The sequence below is a fragment of the Notolepis coatsorum genome, assembly GCF_963971535.1.
Source record: "Notolepis coatsorum genome assembly, chromosome: 19".
Lineage (NCBI taxonomy): Eukaryota > Metazoa > Chordata > Actinopteri > Aulopiformes > Paralepididae > Notolepis > Notolepis coatsorum.
The window spans coordinates 26,951,615-26,974,035 of record NC_140183.1 but is presented as its reverse complement, the minus strand read 5'-3'; the positions used below and the strand labels follow the sequence as shown (position 1 = coordinate 26,974,035).

The window sequence follows — 22,421 nt, the reverse complement described above, 5'->3', positions numbered from 1 at the left end:
AGCAAATCACCTCCAGCAACGTCTTGTCTCCAAGATGGATGCAAACCAATCAATATTTAAACCACACTCCCATTGGAAACCCCATAGCCATAGTTTTTCTCACAGGTTTGGAGCAGTCCAGTAGTGAAAATGTGTCTACTACTGTAGGTAGTCCTGTATGTGTCCTGTAGTCGAAGGCTGGAAATATGAGTATATATTTTCTTGATCAGCAGCAGAGAATGTCCTGATGTGAACACAGTCTTTCTGTCCTGCCTCCCCCCTCCCTCTTTAGTTCTGCTGGGGGCTTGTTTGGGTGCTTCAGTTTGTTATGCAACAAGGTTATCTAAACATCAGCTGTTTAGGGGGCTGTGTGTGTGTGTTTTTAGGGTATCCAGTTGCCCTCCCCCCTCCCTCCTCTCACACTCGTCTGAAAATGTAATATGACGGTACTGTCAAGAAGCTTCCCTCCCCCTTCTCCTCAACTCTCCCCACCCCACCCATCCCAAGCCCCCTCGCTACATACCAAAGCTCCCAACCCAAGATAACCCCGAGGTGTGATTGGGTTACGGGGGTACGTTTGGAGAGAGCTGGAGGAAGGCTTCCAAAGAGCCCTTAAAGGGATAGTTCAGATTTCGGAAAACATATGCTTCTTACCAATGATGTTAGTTGGTTTCTCAGCACAATCCATGCTGTTCCTCATACTAGCTCCAGATAGTTAGCCGCAAATCAATGCAAAGTCAATGGGGTCGAGCTCCTGTCTGCTCTGTACAAGCTGACTGAAGACAATTGAAATCTACTTTGTGTGCTCTATGAAGTGGATTTGAATTGTCTGGATTGTGCTGAGAAGTTTAAGTTTATTTGGATCCCCATTAGCCCAAGAGAAAGGACTCTTATCAACCAACACCATCATTGGTAAGTAAGTAGCAAATAGGACTAGGGTTCCAAAGATCTGAACTATCCCTTTTAAAGCTGAAGTGACGTTACTCCGTGAGTGAGCCACACGGACACCTTCATGAATTAAAAACCTACCAATAAATTATTCCAACCTCAATGGGGCATGTGCATACATTCAAGAGCCTGTCTGATCAATTATACCTCGCTCTCTCTCTCCCTCACTCTCTCTCTCTCTCTCTCCCTTTCTCTCTCCCCCTCTCCCTCTCTCTCCCTCCCCCTCTCCCTCTCTCTCCCTCTCTCTCTCTCCCTCCCCCTCTCTCTCCCTCGCTCTCTCTCCCTCTCTCTCCCTCTCCCTCCCTCGCTCTCTCCCCCTCTCTCTCCCCCTCTCCCTCCCTCTCTCCCTCGCTCTCTCCCTCGCCCTCTCCCTCTCTCTCCCTCCCTCTCTCCCTCGCTCTCTCCCTCGCTCTCTCTCTCTCCCCCTCTCTCCCTCCCCCTCTCTCTCCCTCCCCCTCTCCCTTTCTCTCCCCCTCTCCCTCTCTCTCCCTCCCCCTCTCCCTCTCTATCTCCCCCTCCCCCTCTCTCTCCCCCCCCCCTCTCCCTCTCTCTCCCCCCCCCTCTCCCTCTCTCTCTCCCCCTCCCTAGATGCCGCAGTTTGAGAAGAACACAGTCCACATGAGGGACCCTGAGAGGGTTGAGCAGATCATCTGTGGTCTTATCAAGGGAGGAGCTTCCAAACTACAGGTAACGTGTGTGGTGTGTGGGTGTGTGGTGTGTGGGTGTGTGACAAACTGTTAATCAACTTGACCTTTGCAACTGCTGACTACCATTAATTACTAGTCAATTGTCTTGGGGAACCTATGCCCTCTGTAGCCTGTAGTTAATGGGGCAGTATGGGTAGTAATGGACCTGAAGTGTAACATGTATAATGTGTAGAAACCCTGTGAAATACCTCCTAATTAGTTTAATAGTCATTTTTGAAGCCGCTGGAAAAAGTCCACCCCAGTGAAAAGTCCTGCATCCACAATGTCTCCAGATGATCAGTGTTGTCCTGACGCACTGCTTGTCCTGCTTACTGCTGTTCCAGATCATCACAGACTTTGACATGACGTTAAGCAAGTTCGCCATCAATGGAAAACGCTGTCCCACATGTCACAGTGAGTACAATAACAACCCAGGGAAGATCAGTTTATAGCGTTTGTCATTCTATAATTAATGATATATATACACCACAGAGTTCTTAAATTATATCATTGTAATTAGGGATGCTCGATATTGGCTTTTTTACCAATACCGATATTCCGATATTGTCCAACTCTTAATTTCGATACCGATACCGATACCGATATCAACCGATACCGATATATGCAGGGTTTCCCCCCAAAAAAACTGAATAATTTCAGGTAATTAATAATTTCACTGGATGCATTCAAAAGGCTTTCTAAATGTAAGCATTATCTGTGCAAAATATGATAATTAAAAAAGTAAAAATTAACATTACATATCTCTTGTTGTTGAATTAAACCAACATGCATACTTTTGACAATAAATAAAATAAGAATTGGTTCTTACTTGCTTGCCTGGGTAAATAAAGGTTAAATAAATGTAAAAAAAAAAAAATTATTGTTTTTTTCTTTTTTTTTTACCGATACCGATATTTTCCGATATCACATTTTACTGCCGATATCGGCCGATAATATCGGTCGGCCGATAATATTGGACATCCCTAATTGTAATCATATATACACCACCAAGTAATGCTGTAGAAAGTAATCTGTGCATTGTGAAGCATCGGTATGAATGTGGAAACCCAACTGCATTGATCTGTGGAATTAATAATCAATATTAATCCTAATGAATTGTTAGTTAATGTGTGTTTCTTTATTTAAGTAATTTACACAATGGTGATACTTAGGAGGAAGGTTTTAATTACACGTCTGTCACATTTGTATACGTATTTCACTTTTAATAACTGAACTGAATCAAAACAAACCTCAGTTAAAATGTTAAGATGTTGGGACACATCAGATCTGCCTGACATGTATAATACATCAGAATCACATCAGATCTGCCTGACATGTATAATGAATCAGAATCACATCAGATCTGCCTGACATGTATAATGAATCAGAATCATATCAGATCTGCCTGACGGGCCTAATGAATCAGAATCATATCAGATCTGCCTGACCGGCCTAATGAATCAGAATCATATCAGATCTGCCTGACATGTATAATGAATCAGAATCATATCAGATCTGCCTGACGGGCCTAATGAATCAGAATCACATCAGATCTGCCTGTGCCATGTATAATGAATCAGAATCATATCAGATCTGCCTGACATGTATAATGAATCAGAATCATATCAGATCTGCCTGACGGGCCTAATGAATCAGAATCATATCAGATCTGCCTGACGGGCCTAATGAATCAGATTGAAGTGGTGATTTAATCTACTACAGAGCTGTGACCTGTATAGCTTCATTAGCTTGTGTGTTAATGACCTTCTCTGTGGTCCGTTCCTAGACATCATCGACAACTGCAGCCTGGTGACGGAGGATTGTAGGCAAAAGCTGCTCCAGCTCAAGAACAAATACTATCCCATAGAGATCGACCCACATCTAACCATGGAGGAGAAGTACCCCTTCATGGTAGAATGGTGAGAGACACACACACACACACACACACACACACACACACACACACACACACACACACACACACACACACACACACACACACACACACACACACACACACACACACTCACACACTGAGTGTATTCACATGCACACAGTGTTGTAGAATAGATATAAGTTTGACGTGGCGGTGAGGAAATGGCTCTTTTTATCAGGATGTTGTTGGACGTTTTTGCGGGACTTTTTGTATGTGTAACTATGGTTATGTGCTGCCTTGGTTCCTCATGTCAGGGGGCGGAGGTGGTTGGTTGGAGGAAAACAAGCTCACTAACAGAAATTTAAGTTACAATGTTTTTGTATCATTACTTGGGTTATATTTGAATGATTGTATTTTATCAGATGAAAAGACAACAGTATTATATCGGCTTCTTTTCCCCCCAGGTATTTCAAGTCCCACACGTTACTGGTAGAGCAGAGGCTACAGAGGGAGAAACTGGCGGAAGTGGTACGAGAGTCTGACGCAGCTCTAAGGTACCCAGACACCTCCATACACACATCTACACTCTGCCAGTACCACTGTATGGTGGACACATATGTGATTGGGAAGTGGCTTCTATGAGGACATTAAAACGTTAGATCTAATCCAGAGTTAGATGGAACAGAACACAATCAGGACAGTCTGAGCACTAGGGCTGAGCCCAAACGTTCGACGGTCCGGACCTTCCTTTGTTACGTTGACACTCAAATCTTAATTAATGGGTTCGAACCTCCGCTTTTCTTTTTCAAGCCTTAATTTTTCATTTATTTCTTTATTTTACACAAAAAATATATATCGGAATGTGATATATATCAGAATATCACAGTACTATGTTTTGTTTACAATAATTTGAAAGTCACGCACAAACACAGACACAACACAACACAGTCTAGTCGAGATGAGGAGGGGTCACTGTCATACATTATCAGGAAATGAATCAATCATGGGGTCACTGTCATACATTATCAGGAAATGAATCAATCATGGGGTCACTGTCATACATTATCAGGAAATGAATCAATCAGGGGGTCAAAAAAATAGAGAGAGAGAGACTCCTCATACTCACCAGTCTTATTTCATAATACAACGTTTCCGAATGGATTAAACCATGTGTATGCGCAGTGATGCTGAACTTTCCCAGCGGAACACAAGTTACAAGTTACAAGTTTAGCTTGCTAACGTTAAGATAGCAGGAGCCATCGGCCAACAAAGATGTTGTTTCAACAAATGTATTCACAAAATGGATTACCATCCATTAGAGCTGTCCCCGACTAAGGATTTGGATGGTCGACTATGATTGGCCAAAATCTGCCGTTAGTCGACTATTGGTCGACTTAAAAAATATATATAGTATATATATATATATATATTTTTTTTTTTTTTTTGTATCATTCCATTTGGGCTGTGGGGGGTGCTTAATGTCTGAAGGAGTCGACTGAAGGCTTCTTGTCCTCTGCAAAAGCATGCTGATGGATACATCTTGATATTTGTCTACTCTAGTGTGTTCATTAGATGGGTGAAATCCTCTTTCAGTGCCTCTGTGCCTGTTTTCGTAGGTAGTTAGCCTCTGGTATGCGTGCCATTAGCGTTAGCCACGCTTCTTGGCCTCTTTTCTTTTGGAAAGAATGATTTTTTTTTTTAATATATATATATATATTTTTTTATATTCGACTAAGAGATTGGCAGTCGACTACGGCTCCTTTCGACCGATTAGTCGACTAATCGACTAATAAGGGTCAGCCCTACCATCCATGTGATTGGGAAGTGGCTTCTATGAGGACATTAAAACGTTAGATCTAATCCAGAGTTAGATGGAACAGAACACAATCAGGACAGTCTGAGCACTAGGGCTGAGCCCAAACGTTCGACGGTCCGGACCTTCCTTTGTTACGTTGACACTCAAATCTTAATTAATGGGTTCGAACCTCCGCTTTTCTTTTTCAAGCCTTCATTTTTCATTTATTTCTTTATTTTACACAAAAAATATATATCGGAATGTGATATATATCAGAATATCACAGTACTATGTTTTGTTTACAATAATTTGAAAGTCACGCACAAACACAGACACAACACAACACAGTCTAGTCGAGATGAGGAGGGGTCACTGTCATACATTATCAGGAAATGAATCAATCATGGGGTCACTGTCATACATTATCAGGAAATGAATCAATCAGGGGGTCAAAAAAATAGAGAGAGAGAGACTCCTCATACTCACCAGTCTTATTTCATAATACAACGTTTCCGAATGGATTAAACCATGTGTATGCGCAGTGATGCTGAACTTTCCCAGCGGAACACAAGTTACAAGTTACAAGTTTAGCTTGCTAACGTTAAGATAGCAGGAGCCATCGGCCAACAAAGATGTTGTTTCAACAAATGTATTCACAAAATGGATTACCATCCATTAGAGCTGTCCCCGACTAAGGATTTGGATGGTCGACTATGATTGGCCAAAATCTGCCGTTAGTCGACTATTGGTCGACTTAAAAAATATATATAGTATATATATATATTTTTTTTTTTTTTTTTTTTTTTTGTATCATTCCATTTGGGCTGTGGGGGGTGCTTAATGTCTGAAGGAGTCGACTGAAGGCTTCTTGTCCTCTGCAAAAGCATGCTGATGGATACATCTTGATATTTGTCTACTCTAGTGTGTTCATTAGATGGGTGAAATCCTCTTTCAGTGCCTCTGTGCCTGTTTTCGTAGGTAGTTAGCCTCTGGTATGCGTGCCATTAGCGTTAGCCACGCTTCTTGGCCTCTTTTCTTTTGGAAAGAATGATTTTTTTTTTAATATATATATATATATTTTTTTATATTCGACTAAGAGATTGGCAGTCGACTACGGCTCCTTTCGACCGATTAGTCGACTAATCGACTAATAAGGGTCAGCCCTACCATCCATACGTTATTGAAGCCTCCCGTGACCAGTAAGTAGGTACTACTACTTTTAATAACCGCAGCAATATGCTCATATGCTCTACATTATATGCGTAAATGTGCGCTATGTGCCTAAAGTCAAGACTTGACAGTACTGAACCAGAGAAATGATTTAGGAGCAACTTTTTTGCATGATTAAAAACGATGGTTCGAACGTCCGTTCGAAAAACCCTGCCAAAGTTCGAATCCCAAAAACAGGCTTCGGGGACAGCTGCATGGAATCACATTTTGGGAAAACTGATTTATGTTGTAAACCATATGTTAACTACAAGAATTATACCTTTTAAACCAATATCATTATAGCCCGTCTGTATATCCATTATTATCGACTGATATGAAAAAGTGTGGGTTGGTTGTTGGTTGTAAGGTTGTTGGTCAGAAGCAACACCTCTATAACCACTTCACTCTGTATTCATGTACATGCATTTCTTCAGTCCTGGCATGTACATGTCACTCGCTAGCACACTTGCTAAAATGGGACAAGATTGTAGTCTTTTATCCAAAGCTAGGATCCTCACTCTAGGCATATGTTACCAATACATTTGTCCAACTGTGTGTGTGTGTGTTTCCAGGGAGGGCTACGAGCAATTCTTTGACCGTCTGCAGCAGCACAATGTGCCAGTGTTCATCTTCTCGGCGGGGCTGGGAGATGTGCTGGAGGAGATAATCCGCCAGGCCGGCGTCTACCACCCCAACGTCAAGGTGCTCTCCAACTTCATGGACTTCGACGACAACGTGAGTCTGAGAGCTCCTTCACCAGAACCATACCCAATACATTAGGGTCCTTCACCAGAACCATACCCAATACATTAGGGTCCTTCACCAGAACCATACCCAATACATTAGGGTCCTTCACCTGAACCATACCCAATACATTAGGGTCCTTCACCAGAACCATACCCAATACATTAGGGTCCTTCACCTGAACCATACCCAATACAGTAGGGTCCTTCACTAGAACCATACCCAATACATTAAGGTCCTTCACCTGAACCATACCCAATACATTAAGGTCCTTCACCTGAACCATACCCAATACATTAGGGTCCTTTTCTGACTTACACAAATCGTTACTTGGACATGTATCATCTCCTCACTTAGATTCACCTGGGTTGAGAGCTCTGAATCCATCCCATCACTCACTCTGTTGTTATTTCCCTCTCCCCAGGGCGTTCTGAAGGGCTTTAAGGGTGAGCTGATCCACGTCTACAACAAGCACGATGGTGCTCTGCGCAACACAGAGTACTTCAAGCAGGTGAAAGACAACTGCAACATTGTACTGATGGGTGACTCCCTGGGGGACCTCAACATGGCGGACGGCGTGCCCAATGTGGAGAACATCCTCAAGATCGGCTTCCTCAACGACAAGGTACAGCGCAGATAGCAATCAGACCCACACTCATTGAAACTACACTTTGTTCCAACTCCACTCCAACACTCACCAGAACAGAGATAATTTGTTTCTAGGTCATTTTAGCTTAGAGCCAAGGATGTCGGTGTTTTTTTTAATAGTGTGCTTGTGTCAGGATTAATGCGTCCATCTCATCTTGTCCCCTTGCAGGTGGAGGAGCGTCTGGAGAAATATCTGGACTCTTACGACATCGTCCTGGTAAAGGACGAGACTCTGGAAGTGCCCAACGCCATCCTCCAGAAGATTCTATAACTCCCCCCTTTCACTCTCACCCTGTTAATACACCCCCTCCCAGTTCACCCCACCACTCTCACCCTGTTAATACACCCCCTCCCAGTTCACCCCACCACTCTCACCCTGTTAATACACCCCCTCCCAGTTCACCCCACCACTCTCACCCTGTTAATACACCCCCTCTCAGTCCACCCCACCACTCTCACCCTGTTAATACACCCCCTCTCAGTCCACTCCACCACTCTCACCCTGTTAATACACCTCACTCCCAGTTCACCCCACCACTCTCACCCTGTTAATACACCTCACTCCCAGCCCACCCTTGAGTCTGTCAGACCCCGTGGAAAAAGACTGCAAGAGACCGACCTGAAAATGACCACTACCACCGCCCTCCTACTCCGTCGGCTGTCGCCATTACAATCCACTCCGGACATACTGTAGAGTAACTTGTTGTGGATCCAACTTCTGACGCCAACAAAGTGGGTCATGGTTGGATCCCGGTCTCCCCCCTCTTCTTCACACCTTTTATTTTTAATTTTTAAGAGACGTTTTTCTCTCCGATGAATGAACTGATTTAAAAGTACATGCAGCATCAGTCAAGTCTTTCCATGTGTCTTTTTGTTTTTCTGTATGCAGCGCTGCCCGTGTTCTCCCACCCCATTCTGGAAATGTAATAACCAAAAGAGGACAAAAGAAAGACGTGAACTATCCATATAATTTGCACATTATTGTTACAATTGTTCCTGATATGATTCTTTTTGATATTGTAATGTTTGTATCGGTGTACAAAGGTTTGCGTATCATAAAACCAAGCACCCACAGACGACACAAACAGCGGTTTCTTTGTAACAATCCCAGAATGCATCTCACCACGTTTACTCCCGTCATACAATTGGGGGGAATGTGAACCCATTAGTTACTTTTGTCCCCAAAATTACTACAAATGTACTTGCCATGAGAATCTAGAAACATCACATGATTGTGGTCATGTTATTGATGTTGAATGATCCCTTTGGTGCACCCTAGTGTCAGCTCAGAGGAACTGCACCAGAGTGTGGTTAGAGAGACTGTCCCGCAAGTGGATGGTCGGTCCCTGTGACAGTCAATGTACCCGTCCTTGTTGGAAGTGTCCTTGAGCAAGGCGGCGAACACCGGCTTGCTATAGGGGTGCTAGGAAATGGACCACGCCAAGAAATACATTTTAAATAGTTACTCTGTGTGTAATATCGGCAACTGAGTGCTGTAGAATTCATGCATTTAGAAGAGCAGAGGAATATATTGCGGTTGAAGGTTGGTAATTGGGTGTCCTGTTATTTGCATATACAAAGGAAAATGTATGGCTTGAGGAATCGGTTTATCAGAAGAAATGCACTTTAACTTGAATGGTATGAGTGAAGTAAAACGCATACCTAAACTATGGTGGCAGTAGAATCGATTCATGGATGTAAAGGCTGATTCTTGCACACACGCACACACATGCACACACACAAAGCCATGTTTGTTTATGCCTCTTCTCATCTGGAGTTTGAAATTATGTCTATGGAATGGTTTTATTTAACTTTTCCAACATGTAGACAGTATTCCGTTCCAATAACGTTGGAATTACCAGAGAACAGAGTAGACAAGGTCACCGCTGCCATTCAATCTGATGTCCCTGAGACTGCTGAGAGTGACTTCGGCTTAAAGTGATGCTTTGAGTTGGTTTCTCGTTTTAAAAGAAAAGCTACAATAAATGCCTCCCAAAACCGGCGGTCCCGACAAGTAACCGGCTACTCTGTTTACGAGGACAATAATGTGAACAAGGAAGTACACCTTTCACCGCTGTCTTGTGTTTTTAGTAAAAACCCCAAATCTTTTATTTTGTATCCATTACCTTATTTTTGTGGTTCTAATGGAACACTACCTCTAAAATATTTTCTTTCAGAGGGAGAGAGTAAAATGTCACATTCTCTGTTGTTTTCGCACATATTTCGTTGATGTTCTCTTTTAAGATGTCTGTGTGTTAAATGTGCTGCTATCACCTGCATGTTGCCTTTTCTTATTGTTCAATTTATGTCCAAAGCCGGGGGAGAAAAAAAAGAACCTTTCAATAAAACAGGCAGTAATACAGTATCATATATAGGCCTTGAGGAAATGTACATTGTTTTTGTTGGATTATGTATATTTAAAAATAAACAAAACGTCACTTGATACTTTTCTGTGCATATTTCTTAAAAACGATCATGTCAAACTGTCATGCTGTGACAGACTAGGTCTCACGTACACCTGTTGCATGAATGACCTGTAATACCAGAACAACACACTAGATGGCAGCAGAGCATTAGCTATAACATGCAGCGAGTCCAAATAGTTCTGAAATGTATGCAACGTGGCGTATATGACCTTCTGAGGTACATGGTCTTCCCTTATTTGCATGTGGCTCGTTGGTCTAGGGGTATGATTCTCGCTTAGGGTGCGAGAGGTCCCGGGTTCAAATCCCGGACGAGCCCTATATTTTCACAACTGGACAGAGTGTTAAATGTAGGGTTTTGATTGACACAACAACCACAGGGTGTAATAACAGCAACTAACAAATGCACATGTACAAGCTGCGTCATGCCAATAAAGCCACTTGAATTGATTAACAACAGAGATGTGTCCACCCAGCCAATATTTTATTATTGCCCTATGCACATTTTAAATATCTATTAAATAATCTCCATACTTGTATACAGGCTTAAATATAAGTACTCACTCATATTTTACACTCAAGTGTATCATCACATCAACTTGGCATCAACATTTTGCATAACTCGAATCCGTACTCAACTCATCTGTCTGAGTTTGTAGAAATCTTATGTTATTATCGTTGGTGGTTGGCTCCAACCAGAGACCATGGAAACTCCATTTCCCATGAACCTTGAGATTATGTCCGTTCATGCGCACAAGCGTGCAGCCTCTCCGTTTGGCGTCAGTGCTATGACAACGGGGAGATGACTTCAAGCAAGTTGATGAGAGAGACACAAGAAATGTGATTTCTTTTTTGCCTCCTGTAAAACAAAACGCCCGGCTTTCACACACAGTCTCGTCTTCCCCGAGGTAAGCAGAAACACACTGGCGAAACCTAACGCCTCGCTTCAGCAGTTTGGTGTTGAGCAGCAGGTACAGCCAGTTAGCATCTAGCTAGCTAGTTAATTAGCCAGGTACAGTCAGTTAGCCACTGTACCTAGCTAGTAGCTGCCTAGTTAATTAGCCCGGTGGCTATTAATAACCAGAGACTCCATTGGAAGCACACAATTGACCGGTCGCTCAGATTGGGAATTCACTTCTCACATACAGCCCTCTGGAGTCTAAAGCAATGTTTGCTCAATAAACTATTCCCACTAACACACACACACACACACACACACATGCAGAAGGATGCATGTTGGTACAATGCCCACGAATTGAAATAATCAGAAAACTGACCTTCATGCTGGCTGTTACATTGCCAATACATCTGGAGCAAAGCAGCACTTTGTCAGTTATTCTATGTTGCAGTTGTGTTGGTAATGCCTTTGTCAAATCAAAATATGCGATGGATTATCATGTCAGTAGCAGGCTATACGTGCAACAGGTCAAGGCATTGGAGTCCAATGAAGCATGCAGCAAGGCAGACCAATGCAGTTCTGATAGTTGTATGTAGGTTCATTAGCGTGTAAAGTTTAGTAGGACCTTCTGTGATATTGCCGATATCTTTCACTAATTATAAGACATTTGATACTTAGAAAACCCCTAGGCCTTTTGCTAGTATATTGTCATTGTAAATGTTAATGTAGGCCTACTATTAACCACGTTAATTCCTGTTAAATAAAGTTAAGTAATAACAAATAGGCTACCTTTATTGTCCTGTAGAGCCCTCTTACTGCAGTTTCACAGTAAAAAGCACCATCGCACATACAACATAGTAAAAAGCAACATCAATAAAAACACAACATCTCATTACACAGTTAGTTAACATTGGGTGCATTTAGGTACTTCTAGTATATTTTAATCTGGATCTTATTTTTCCATATTATGGGGTCTAAGTGACTAATAGTGACTTCTATGACTTCAATATAAAGATGGCAGGGATTCTCTCGCTCTCTCTGGATTAGCCTTCTGTTCCACCTGCTCAGCAGTTACAATTAGGAAAGCCGCTTGGCTTGGTCCATCCTTGTGTCATGTGACCTGGACCTCTGCTCTCTTATTGGCTGACCGTGACTAGTGTCACACGTAGCTAGTGGTATCTCTCTCTCTCTCTCTTTCTCTCTTTCTCTCTCTCTCTGTCTCTGTCTCTCTGTCTCTCTCTCACTCTCTCACTCTCTCTCCCCTCTCACTCTCTCTTTGGGTCAAAGTCAGGCCACACACACACATGCTCACACCCTCTATTGAAAGGCCTTTAGAGGTCTTGCTGCATGCATTGCACACACACACACACACACACTCACATGTATACTCTCAAAATATGGACTATAGTCGACCACATCTTTCCTCTCAAGGAGGGACACTAATTATTGAACAGGGTATTTACATATTGAGGCAAGAATAGAATGCGTAGTAGGTGTGTATTAGATGTGTTACTTACTTACTTACACCTATTGCTCCTTTTGGGGAAGCATAGGCCGTCGACAACAGTTCGCCAGGGTCCTCTGTCCTGTGCTTTGCTTTCCAGCTGTTTCCATGTCAGTCCGCTCTGTGTGATGTCTGTCTCCAAGTCCCTGCGCCAGGTGTTCTTGGGCCGGCCTCTCTTCCTTTTGCCTTGGGGGTTCCATCTAAGGGCCTGTCTGGTGGTGCTGGTGTTTGGTTTGCGTAGTGTGTGGCCAATCCATCCCCACTTTCTTCTCTTGATTTGTTCTTCCACTGGTTGTTCGCCCGTTCTCTGCCAGAGATCGTTGTTACTGATGGTATCTGGCCAGTGGATGTTCAGGATCCGGTATTAGATGTGTATTGTAACTGAGGGGTACAATTCCCTGACTGTATTACTAGATATGATACTTACTACCACTACCTTTGTACTTAATATTCGGCCACCCAGTACACGGCATAAATATATTATGATGAACACTGTCACGTAGATGAAACGGATCCAACACAAATGTACGAATTAGAAATAGGTCTTTATTTCTACACAGCGATGGTGTGTAGAGCAAGCACTTAATCAAATCAATCACATTTATGAATGGAAATAGTATGCACTTTTATGGCAAGAGTATTCGTCGGTATATCAATAGAGAATGTCCAATCTCTGAAGGCGCAGGTGGTACATATACGACCTGGAATAGTTTAAGGAATAACAGCAATGATACTTTAATGATTATATACTGGATACACTAGAGGGGGTTAATCCGGTCGCTTGTAAGCCGACAGGAGTAGGAGGGGGGGGGGGTAGAATCCGGCTGCCTCATCCGGCCAAGGGTATCCCAGGTGAACCCACTGTAGTGCCGTTCGATGCGCCGGCGATCCTTGGACCACAGATGAAAGCAGGTGGACTCTTTGTGGGCCGGCTCTCTCCGGTCCACGGGGGAGAGACGTGAAGCGACCTCGTCTTGCAGAGCGTCTCCTCACCTTGCGTCCTCTCCAGGGGGGGGGGTTCCAACACACGGCAGTGTCGGGGGTCTTTATCCATGGAATAATCAAAGTATACAAAGCATAATCCGTGCCTGGGAAGGCGGGCTGTCGTCGGTAGAATAATCCGGTATACAGGTCCACTCGCTCGTCGGCTCTGGGGCTCCTCGGGTGCAGCTTCACGTGGGGTCAACCACCCTGGGTAAGCAGCCAGTTCTCTGCCCGAAACGATGGGGTACTGACTACGGTAGTATTCTCACCGCACGAAGCACTATATATTAACAGACTATTATTAGCTTAATAGACTACGTCCAACTCGACGATATAGTGCCAAATATGACTATTCAAATATTAATATACACGATGTCTCAATACCGATGGTAGGCGAACTTGGCCTTACTCCCACACGTGGCGTCGCGGGGAGGCTTTACGTCTGTGACTCTATTGGAGGGTAAGAAACTGGACTGAAAAAGGAAGTCCTACTTTAGTAGCGCAGTATATATACGCACTATGAACAAATAGTCCCATTAGTGGTGCGGTAGTCAGATTCCTACGCGGAACTAGGACTTGTTCGTACATGTGGAGCGGTACGTTTGAACTGGGTCTGAGGGGTATGGCAGCCTGGCACCAAGGTCTCGACCAATAGTAGAATGGAGACTATTATGGGATGTTCAGTAGGCTAGAATGGATATTCAATGCATATTGTACAAGGAATATACAAGGGATATCAGGGAATATTAGAGAATATACAAATACAATTAAATATATATATATAAATAAATATATATATTCGGTTTAATCTGGCCCTTCACAACAGCCACCCCCTGATTGGTCCCAGACCTAATCAGTTAAACAGAGACAGATTAATCGCGTTGTCTATTTACACATAAGGGTTTGCTGTAGGGGTCAGTCAACTTCACAAAGTCATAGGGTTGTAGGGTCATGGTCATCATCGATTGTGTCTGGGAGTCGAGGCAGTTCTATGAGCCTCGCCACGGGACGGGTGTAAGTGCGACCCTGGACGAGCACTTCAGCTGCTCGGACCTTGCCGTCGGCACCGGTGATCACTTTGCTTACGCGGCCGGCCGGCCACATAGCTCTGGGCAGTGATTGATCAATAATCATGACGACTGTTCCTTCTGTCAAATTGTCTCTCTCCTTTACCCACTTCTGGCGGGTCTGTAGAGACGGTAGGTAGTGCAGTAGGAAACTGTTCCAAAACTTGTCGGCTAATACTTGGCTGTACCTCCACATTCGTCGGCCGTTCGCTTCTTCAGGCCGGTACATTGTCTGGGGTAATGCAGGATCTAGCCGCCCCATCAGGAGTGTGTTGGGGGTAACTGGGTCGATATCCGCCACATCACTGGAGACATATCCGAGGGGCTTCGAGTTAAGTACTCCCTCAATCTCCGTGAGGACTGTCATTAGGACTTCTTCCGCCACAGTCTGGGCCCCAAGTACTGCGTACAGGGCTGTCTTTATGGAGCGCACTTCTCGTTCCCAAGTGCCACCGAAGTGGGGTGCGTTTGGGGGGTTGAATTGGAAATCAACCTGTGCTGGAGCGAGGTGGGTCTTAAGTTCTGGGCCCATAGCTTGGAAGCTCTCTCTCAGCTCTCTTTCGCCGCCTTTGAAGTTTGTCCCATGATCGGACAATAGGGTAGACGGTCTTCCTTTCCGTGATGTGAATCTACGGAAGGCCATAAGGAATGAGTCTGTGCTCATGGTCGGGAGAAGCTCGATGTGTATCGCTCTGGTGGTCATGCATTTGAATACAATACCCCACCGCTTCTCGGTTCCTCTTCCTTTCTTTATGTGCAGCGGGCCAAAGCAGTCCATACCCGTTGAGTGGAATGGCTTGTCACCGATTCGGAGGCGACATGGAGGAAGGTCAGCCATCCTTGGTATGCTGGGCTGCGCGCGCCACTTGCGGCAGTCTAGACATGTTCGCTGGAAGCGTCGTACCGCCTCTCTTCCTTGTAGGATCCAGTAACGACGTCTGATTTCCGCGAAGACTCTTTCTGCTCCTGCGTGATGTACATCCTCATCGTATTTCTTTATAATCAGCTCTGTGACCTTGTGTCGGCTGTTCAATACGATCGGGTATTTAATGTCATCCGGTAGATTGGGGGCTCTGCGTAGGCGACCACCCACTCTGATGAGGGTATGAGCGTCGCTCTCGGGGGCCAGATGAATTAATCTGCTGTCGGATGGGACGGGCTTTCCTCCCTGTAGACAGGCCAATTCATCGGGGAACGAGTCTCTCTGGGCTCGCTGCAGTAGAAGCAATTCTGCTTCCTCGTAGTTAGCTGCTGACATATCAGCGGGGGACTTGCACTCCGGGTGGTACCGCAGGAATGTTCTTTGTTGTGCACTCTCTATGGACGTGCAATCGTCTATGTTAGGGTCGGTGGAGGCTACGGTGCTCAATCCACAGAACACAGACTTCTTATTTTCCACCTCCTCTGGACTTGCTTCCCTCGGGATAGGCATGGGCCACTGTCCTTCCGGGAGTCTTAGGAATGCGGGGCCGTCACTGTAGACATTGCGACGGGTGAGGTCATCCAGGGGCATCCCCCGGGTGATGACGTCAGCTGGGTTCTGTTTTGTATCAACGTAGCGCCACTCTGTTTCTCCGGTTAACTCTTCGGTTAAGTCTTGAATCTCGGTGACTCTGACTCCCACGAAGACTTTGTACTTGCATGAGTCCGATTTGATCCAGGCGAGTACCGTCGTGGAATCTGACCACAGGATTGTTCTAGACACCGGTATGGTGAGCTCACGTTGGATGAGCGTGGCTAGGTGCGCTCCGGCTAGGGCTGCGCAGAGCTCTAGACGTGGGATAGATTGTTGCTTGCGTGGGGCTATTCTCGAGCGGGCGAGGACAAATGCTGTGTAGATCTCTCCCCCCTGGTCTTGGGCCCGCAAGTAGGCTACTGATCCGTATGCGACCTCTGAGGCGTCACTGAAGACGTGTAAGTCCATTTTACATGTCTCTGGCCTCACCGTGGGTGGGAAGTAGCTTCGGCGCATATTAACGCCTGGGAGTGAGTGGAGCTCCATCTCCCACTCTCTCCAGGTGGATGCAAGGTGTGCGGGAATGGGGTCGTCCCAGCCCTGGTCCTTGTCCCACAATGCTCGTACAATCATTTTTGCCCTGGTGGTGTACGGTAGAATACATCCTAGCGGGTCATATTGTCGGGCGAGTGTTGTGTACACACTCCGTCTGGTGGTCGGCGCCGCCGCCGGCCTTCCCTGCTCCGTAGTCAGGGGCTTGTGTCTGTAGTGAAGCGAATCTGTTTTGAATCGCCACACCAATCCCAGGGTCATCTCCTGGGCTTCTCCCGGGATTGTAGCCATCCAGGTCTCGCTGCTGGCTGCCTTGTCCTCGGAGGAGAGGCTGCGCAGTACTTGCGGATCGCTGCTGGCCCACTGCCTGAGATCAAAGCCGCCTTTGATCAATGAGGCGCGGAGTTTAATCAGGAGAGCCTCGGCTTCTTCTTGGGTTGAAAGGCTTTGTAGACAGTTGTCTACGTAGAAGCTGTTCTTTACGCTGTGTCGGACCTCTTCGTCCGCTGCTGGGTCCTCTGCTACATGTTTCTGTAGTGCAAATGTAGCACAGCAGGGGCTGCACGTCGTTCCGAAGGGGAGGACTTCCCATTGGTAGATGGCTGGGTGCTCATCTCCTGGCTTCTCTCTCCATAGGAACCGTAACAGGGGCTTGTCCGCCTCTATTAATCTCACCTGCAGGAACATTCCTTTAATGTCCCCGCTGATGGCCACCTTTTCCTGGCGGAAGCGGAGTAGAACGCCGAGTAGGGAGGGGCCGAGTGTGGGACCGGGCAGTAACTCTTTATTCAGATTTTGGGATCCGATCTGGTAGCTGCAGTTAAATACTATGCGGTCTTTACCGTTGTGATGGACCTTGTGGTGAGGCACGTACCACGATTCAGTGGTCTGGTCAGCCTCTTTAATGTCCATCTTTGTGACGTGTCCCGCTGTGATGAGCTTCTCAATCTCAGCGCGGTATACACTCTCTTGGGCGGGGTTCTTGGCTAAGCGCCGCTCCGTGTTCAGCAGGTACCGTTCTGTGGCGTCTGTCTTGGCGTGGAAAGTAGGCATTCCTTCTCGCCGCAGGAGTGGCGTGGCGTATCTCAACACGCCGTTGACCGGGACTCTCTTGGTCCCTGTCTCGAGGAGGTGAATGGCGTAAATGTCATCTTTAGAGCGAATGTCTTTCTTTCCGTTCTTAAAGGGCATTTGTTCCAAGGTCCATAGCCGCTCTACGTGTTGCAGGAGTGCGGTTTCTCCCTCTGTGACTCGGGAGTGGAGACATCTAGTGGCTGTACTTCGGTTGAGAGATTTGGCGAGCGGGCCTTGGAGAGTCCATCCCAAACGGGTCTCGACTGCTGCAGGACAGCCTCGGGGTCCGGTATGAACCCGGTCTATCGGGACAATGAGGTCTGCATGGTCGGAGCCTATCAACAGGGTCGGCATAGCATTGTCTATGAGCGGGATCGGTAACTTGCGCAGATGTGCATATTTCTCCATCAGCTTGGCGACGGGGTATGTGTACCGCGACAGTCCTATTTCTTGGCTGGTGAAAGCGTCTGTAATCTGGTACCGTCGCTCAGGCTGGCCGCTTGCTGCGATAGAGAATGAGACATTCTCGCCCTTTATCGTCTTCAAATCTCGTCTTATTGTCCGAATTGTCATTTGGGTTTCGCTTCCCCGCAGCCCTAGCTGGGCCGCAGCGGAGGCGAGCAGCAGGGTCTTCTCTGACCCGTCATCGAGGACGGCGTAAGTGTCCAGGACTTTATTCTGGTAGCTTAGTGTCACACGCACTACTTTTAGGAGTACTCGGGCTCCACTGCTGCTGGCGGGATCGATGTACATGACGCTCGCTTTGCGGCTGGATGGTGCGGGTGAAGGGCGCCGTCTGTTACTGTCGTGAAGTATGTCCAGATGGGCTCCATCGCACTTGGTGCACCTTTTCTTTAAGCGGCATGCGGCTGCCATGTGTGAGCGCGCACAGCGAAAGCAACGCTTGTTGGACTTTATCCATTGACTTGCTTCCTCCGCGTTCAGCTTGGGGAAGGAGTCACATTGCGCTAGCCAGTGTTCTTTCTCACAGTAGGGGCACACTATCTTCCACTTCTCCGTTCTGGAGGGGGTACTGTGGCTCCTGCTGCTCGGTACTGACTCCGATTGGTGCATCACGGTCACCGATCTTCTTCCATCATTTAGTCGTCTGGTTCCTTCTCTGGAGCCAGGGGTGCTCCGTCCGAATGTATCTAGCCGTAGGCTGCTGACTTCTCTCGCCAGGAAGTCTGCTAGATCGAGGAGGTTCGGTTCGGGGCCATTCGGGTCTCTGTGGTCCCTCTGCCGCCTAAAGCGCTCCTGACGAGCGGGCGGCAGCTTCTCCAGAATCCTTTCCACATTTGAGTTGGCGTAAAGTTCATGCCTCCCCTTCTCTCTTTGCGCTCCCAACATCCCTACCAGGGACTGCACTCTGATGGACAGGTCGTCCAGTGCTCTATTGTCTATTGCTGGGGGTAAGCGGTCGATGTGTCGGATCTCCTGGATCACGTAATCCCATATGCGCCCATACCTCTGGTCCAATGCTACCAGCGCTGCTGTGTATGGGGTGGTGGAAGTCGCGTAGGCGAGCGCTATATTATGTGCGCGGGGTACCTTTAAGTGCTTCAGTAGGATGGCGTATTTGTGGCGTTCATCCAATACATCCACCAACATGGTCTCCAGACACATGCGGAGTTCTGTATACTGGGCCCGGTTCTCTTGGGTGAAGTCGGGTACCATAGGCGTGCCAATGTATGACGCTGACTGTGGATACATCGGCGAGCGTTGGGGGAGAGGCCTCCTAGGCGAGTCTCCTCCCGCTCCTTGGTATGGGCTGGTACCGGCAGTGTACCATGGCCCGCTTGTCCAGGTGCTGTTCCTCGGTGCGGGTCGTGCGTCGTGCTCACCCGTGTATAGAGTCGGGGGTCTGTAGCGCAGCTCCGCGGGAGTATAGCCTGGGCTGTACCGGACCTCCTGGTCCGGTAGAGTACTGTGCTGTCTTCGGGCGTGGTTCTCCTCCTCTTCCTCTTCGTCTTCAGTTAGGTCATCCAGTGCTTGTAGTCTCTGGTTTAGCCTCTCCACAGGATATGCTGCTCCTTCCCGGTTGCTAGGTCTCGCTTGGACCGGTGGGGGGAGGTGGTCTGTGGGGGGTATAGACCTCGTCTGTTGGTCAAGTTCAGGGTTGTTTACTCGGCTAGGGGATGCCGCCCTGGAGGTGTGTCTAGACGAGTTCCTGGAGCCTCTGGCGGAGGGAGAGGGTGTTGTCCGTCTGATCAGCTGTTCTATTAGTTGCGACTGCTGTCTGTTGCGCGCTGCGTCCCGTTGAGCACCGGCTCGTTCTCGGGCCACATTCTCTTCCATCTGAATGCGTCTTATTTCTAGACGTATCTGCTCGTGTTCGCTTTGCTGCTGGATCTGCAGTCGGTCGCGTTCAGCAGCGGCGTTCAGGCTGATGAGGAAGGCCTGCTGTAGGGTCCTCTCTGCCTCGCTGGGAGAAGGCGGTTGTATAGGGGAGCCTTCCCTCGGGGTACTCCTTGCGGAGCCTTGGAGCTCTATCTCCACGGTGCTCTCCCCGTCTTCTTCCGTGCCGAGTTCTCTCTCGGTAGCGTTGTATTCCTCCCGGGACTCATCGGGGACTACTTCTTCAGTACTGGCGGGGTGTGAAGTCATGTCTGGTTCCCACTGGTCCCCACCGTGAACTTGGTCAGTTACATTAGAGCCCGTAGGGGCCTCTATGGTCGGGGTAGTCTGGGCGTTGGGGTTAGACATACTTTTACTTTCTAGTTTTACCGCGTTTACTGTTAGTAGAAGACTAGGTTGTTGACTGACAGCGTAAGCCTCTAAGTACTGAGGGAGCCGTCGTTCGCGCTGCGGGCGTTGGTTAGGAGGATCGTTTCGTGGAGTGTTCATCATAGGCCATTTCAATATTAATAACACTATATTAATATTACACTAATTACCATCCGGCTCGAAGGACCAATTGTAACTGAGGGGTACAATTCCCTGACTGTATTACTAGATATGATACTTACTACCACTACCTTTGTACTTAATATTCGGCCACCCAGTACACGGCATAAATATATTATGATGAACACTGTCACGTAGATGAAACGGATCCAACACAAATGTACGAATTAGAAATAGGTCTTTATTTCTACACTCTACACACTGATGGTGTGTAGAGCAAGCACTTAATCAAATCAATCACATTTATGAATGGAAATAGTATGCACTTTTATGGCAAGAGTATTCGTCGGTATATCAATAGAGAATGTCCAATCTCTGAAGGCGCAGGTGGTACATATACGACCTGGAATAGTTTAAGGAATAACAGCAATGATACTTTAATGATTATATACTGGATACACTAGAGGGGGTTAATCCGGTCGCTTGTAAGCCGACAGGAGTAGGAGGGGGGGGGGGGGTAGAATCCGGCTGCCTCATCCGGCCAAGGGTATCCCAGGTGAACCCACTGTAGTGCCGTTCGATGCGCCGGCGATCCTTGGACCACAGATGAAAGCAGGTGGACTCTTTGTGGGCCGGCTCTCTCCGGTCCACGGGGGAGAGACGTGAAGCGACCTCGTCTTGCAGAGCGTCTCCTCACCTTGCGTCCTCTCCAGGGGGGGGGGTTCCAACACACGGCAGTGTCGGGGGTCTTTATCCATGGAATAATCAAAGTATACAAAGCATAATCCGTGCCTGGGAAGGCGGGCTGTCGTCGGTAGAATAATCCGGTATACAGGTCCACTCGCTCGTCGGCTCTGGGGCTCCTCGGGTGCAGCTTCACGTGGGGTCAACCACCCTGGGTAAGCAGCCAGTTCTCTGCCCGAAACGATGGGGTACTGACTACGGTAGTATTCTCACCGCACGAAGCACTATATATTAACAGACTATTATTAGCTTAATAGACTACGTCCAACTCGACGATATAGTGCCAAATATGACTATTCAAATATTAATATACACGATGTCTCAATACCGATGGTAGGCGAACTTGGCCTTACTCCCACACGTGGCGTCGCGGGGAGGCTTTACGTCTGTGACTCTATTGGAGGGTAAGAAACTGGACTGAAAAAGGAAGTCCTACTTTAGTAGCGCAGTATATATACGCACTATGAACAAATAGTCCCATTAGTGGTGCGGTAGTCAGATTCCTACGCGGAACTAGGACTTGTTCGTACATGTGGAGCGGTACGTTTGAACTGGGTCTGAGGGGTATGGCAGCCTGGCACCAAGGTCTCGACCAATAGTAGAATGGAGACTATTATGGGATGTTCAGTAGGCTAGAATGGATATTCAATGCATATTGTACAAGGAATATACAAGGGATATCAGGGAATATTAGAGAATATACAAATACAATTAAATATATATATATAAATAAATATATATATTCGGTTTAATCTGGCCCTTCACAACATGTATTATGGCCTGATGTTCTATATTCTATAATAATATTTCAAATAGCATGTGTCCGGATGGCAGAATTCAGTACTGTATCTACAAAACCTTTAATCATCTTCCCTTTATTCATTTGCTTAGATTTTTTGTACATGTGATCTCAAGAAGGTGCTGATTGCTGAACGAACTCAGTGCCAGTTTCTCATGTCTCATTTTTAGCATGGTGTTATTCACTGT

General features: G+C 46.5%; 2 protein-coding genes across 3 annotated transcripts in view; both read left to right on the top strand.

Annotated features, from left to right (window-relative positions):
* Nucleotides 1–10,328, top strand: part of nt5c3a (5'-nucleotidase, cytosolic IIIA) — a 59,766-nt gene extending 49,438 nt beyond the window's left edge. For both annotated transcript variants that reach the window (XM_084336250.1, XM_084336251.1), the window contains exons 2-8: nt 1,516–1,614; nt 1,958–2,027; nt 3,400–3,532; nt 3,954–4,043; nt 7,066–7,228; nt 7,662–7,862; nt 8,055–10,328. In XM_084336250.1, coding sequence (XP_084192376.1) covers nt 1,516–1,614; nt 1,958–2,027; nt 3,400–3,532; nt 3,954–4,043; nt 7,066–7,228; nt 7,662–7,862; nt 8,055–8,156 — 858 coding nt within the window. In that variant the 3' untranslated portion in view covers nt 8,157–10,328. The remainder of the gene's footprint in view (nt 1–1,515; nt 1,615–1,957; nt 2,028–3,399; nt 3,533–3,953; nt 4,044–7,065; nt 7,229–7,661; nt 7,863–8,054) is intronic.
* Nucleotides 10,329–11,106: 778 nt separating this feature from the next.
* Nucleotides 11,107–22,421, top strand: part of LOC311246432 (protein PTHB1-like) — a gene marked incomplete at its 3' end in the record, with an annotated part of 47,448 nt that continues 36,133 nt past the window's right edge. Inside the window, exon 1 of the mRNA XM_084336588.1 lies at nt 11,107–11,216. The remainder of the gene's footprint in view (nt 11,217–22,421) is intronic.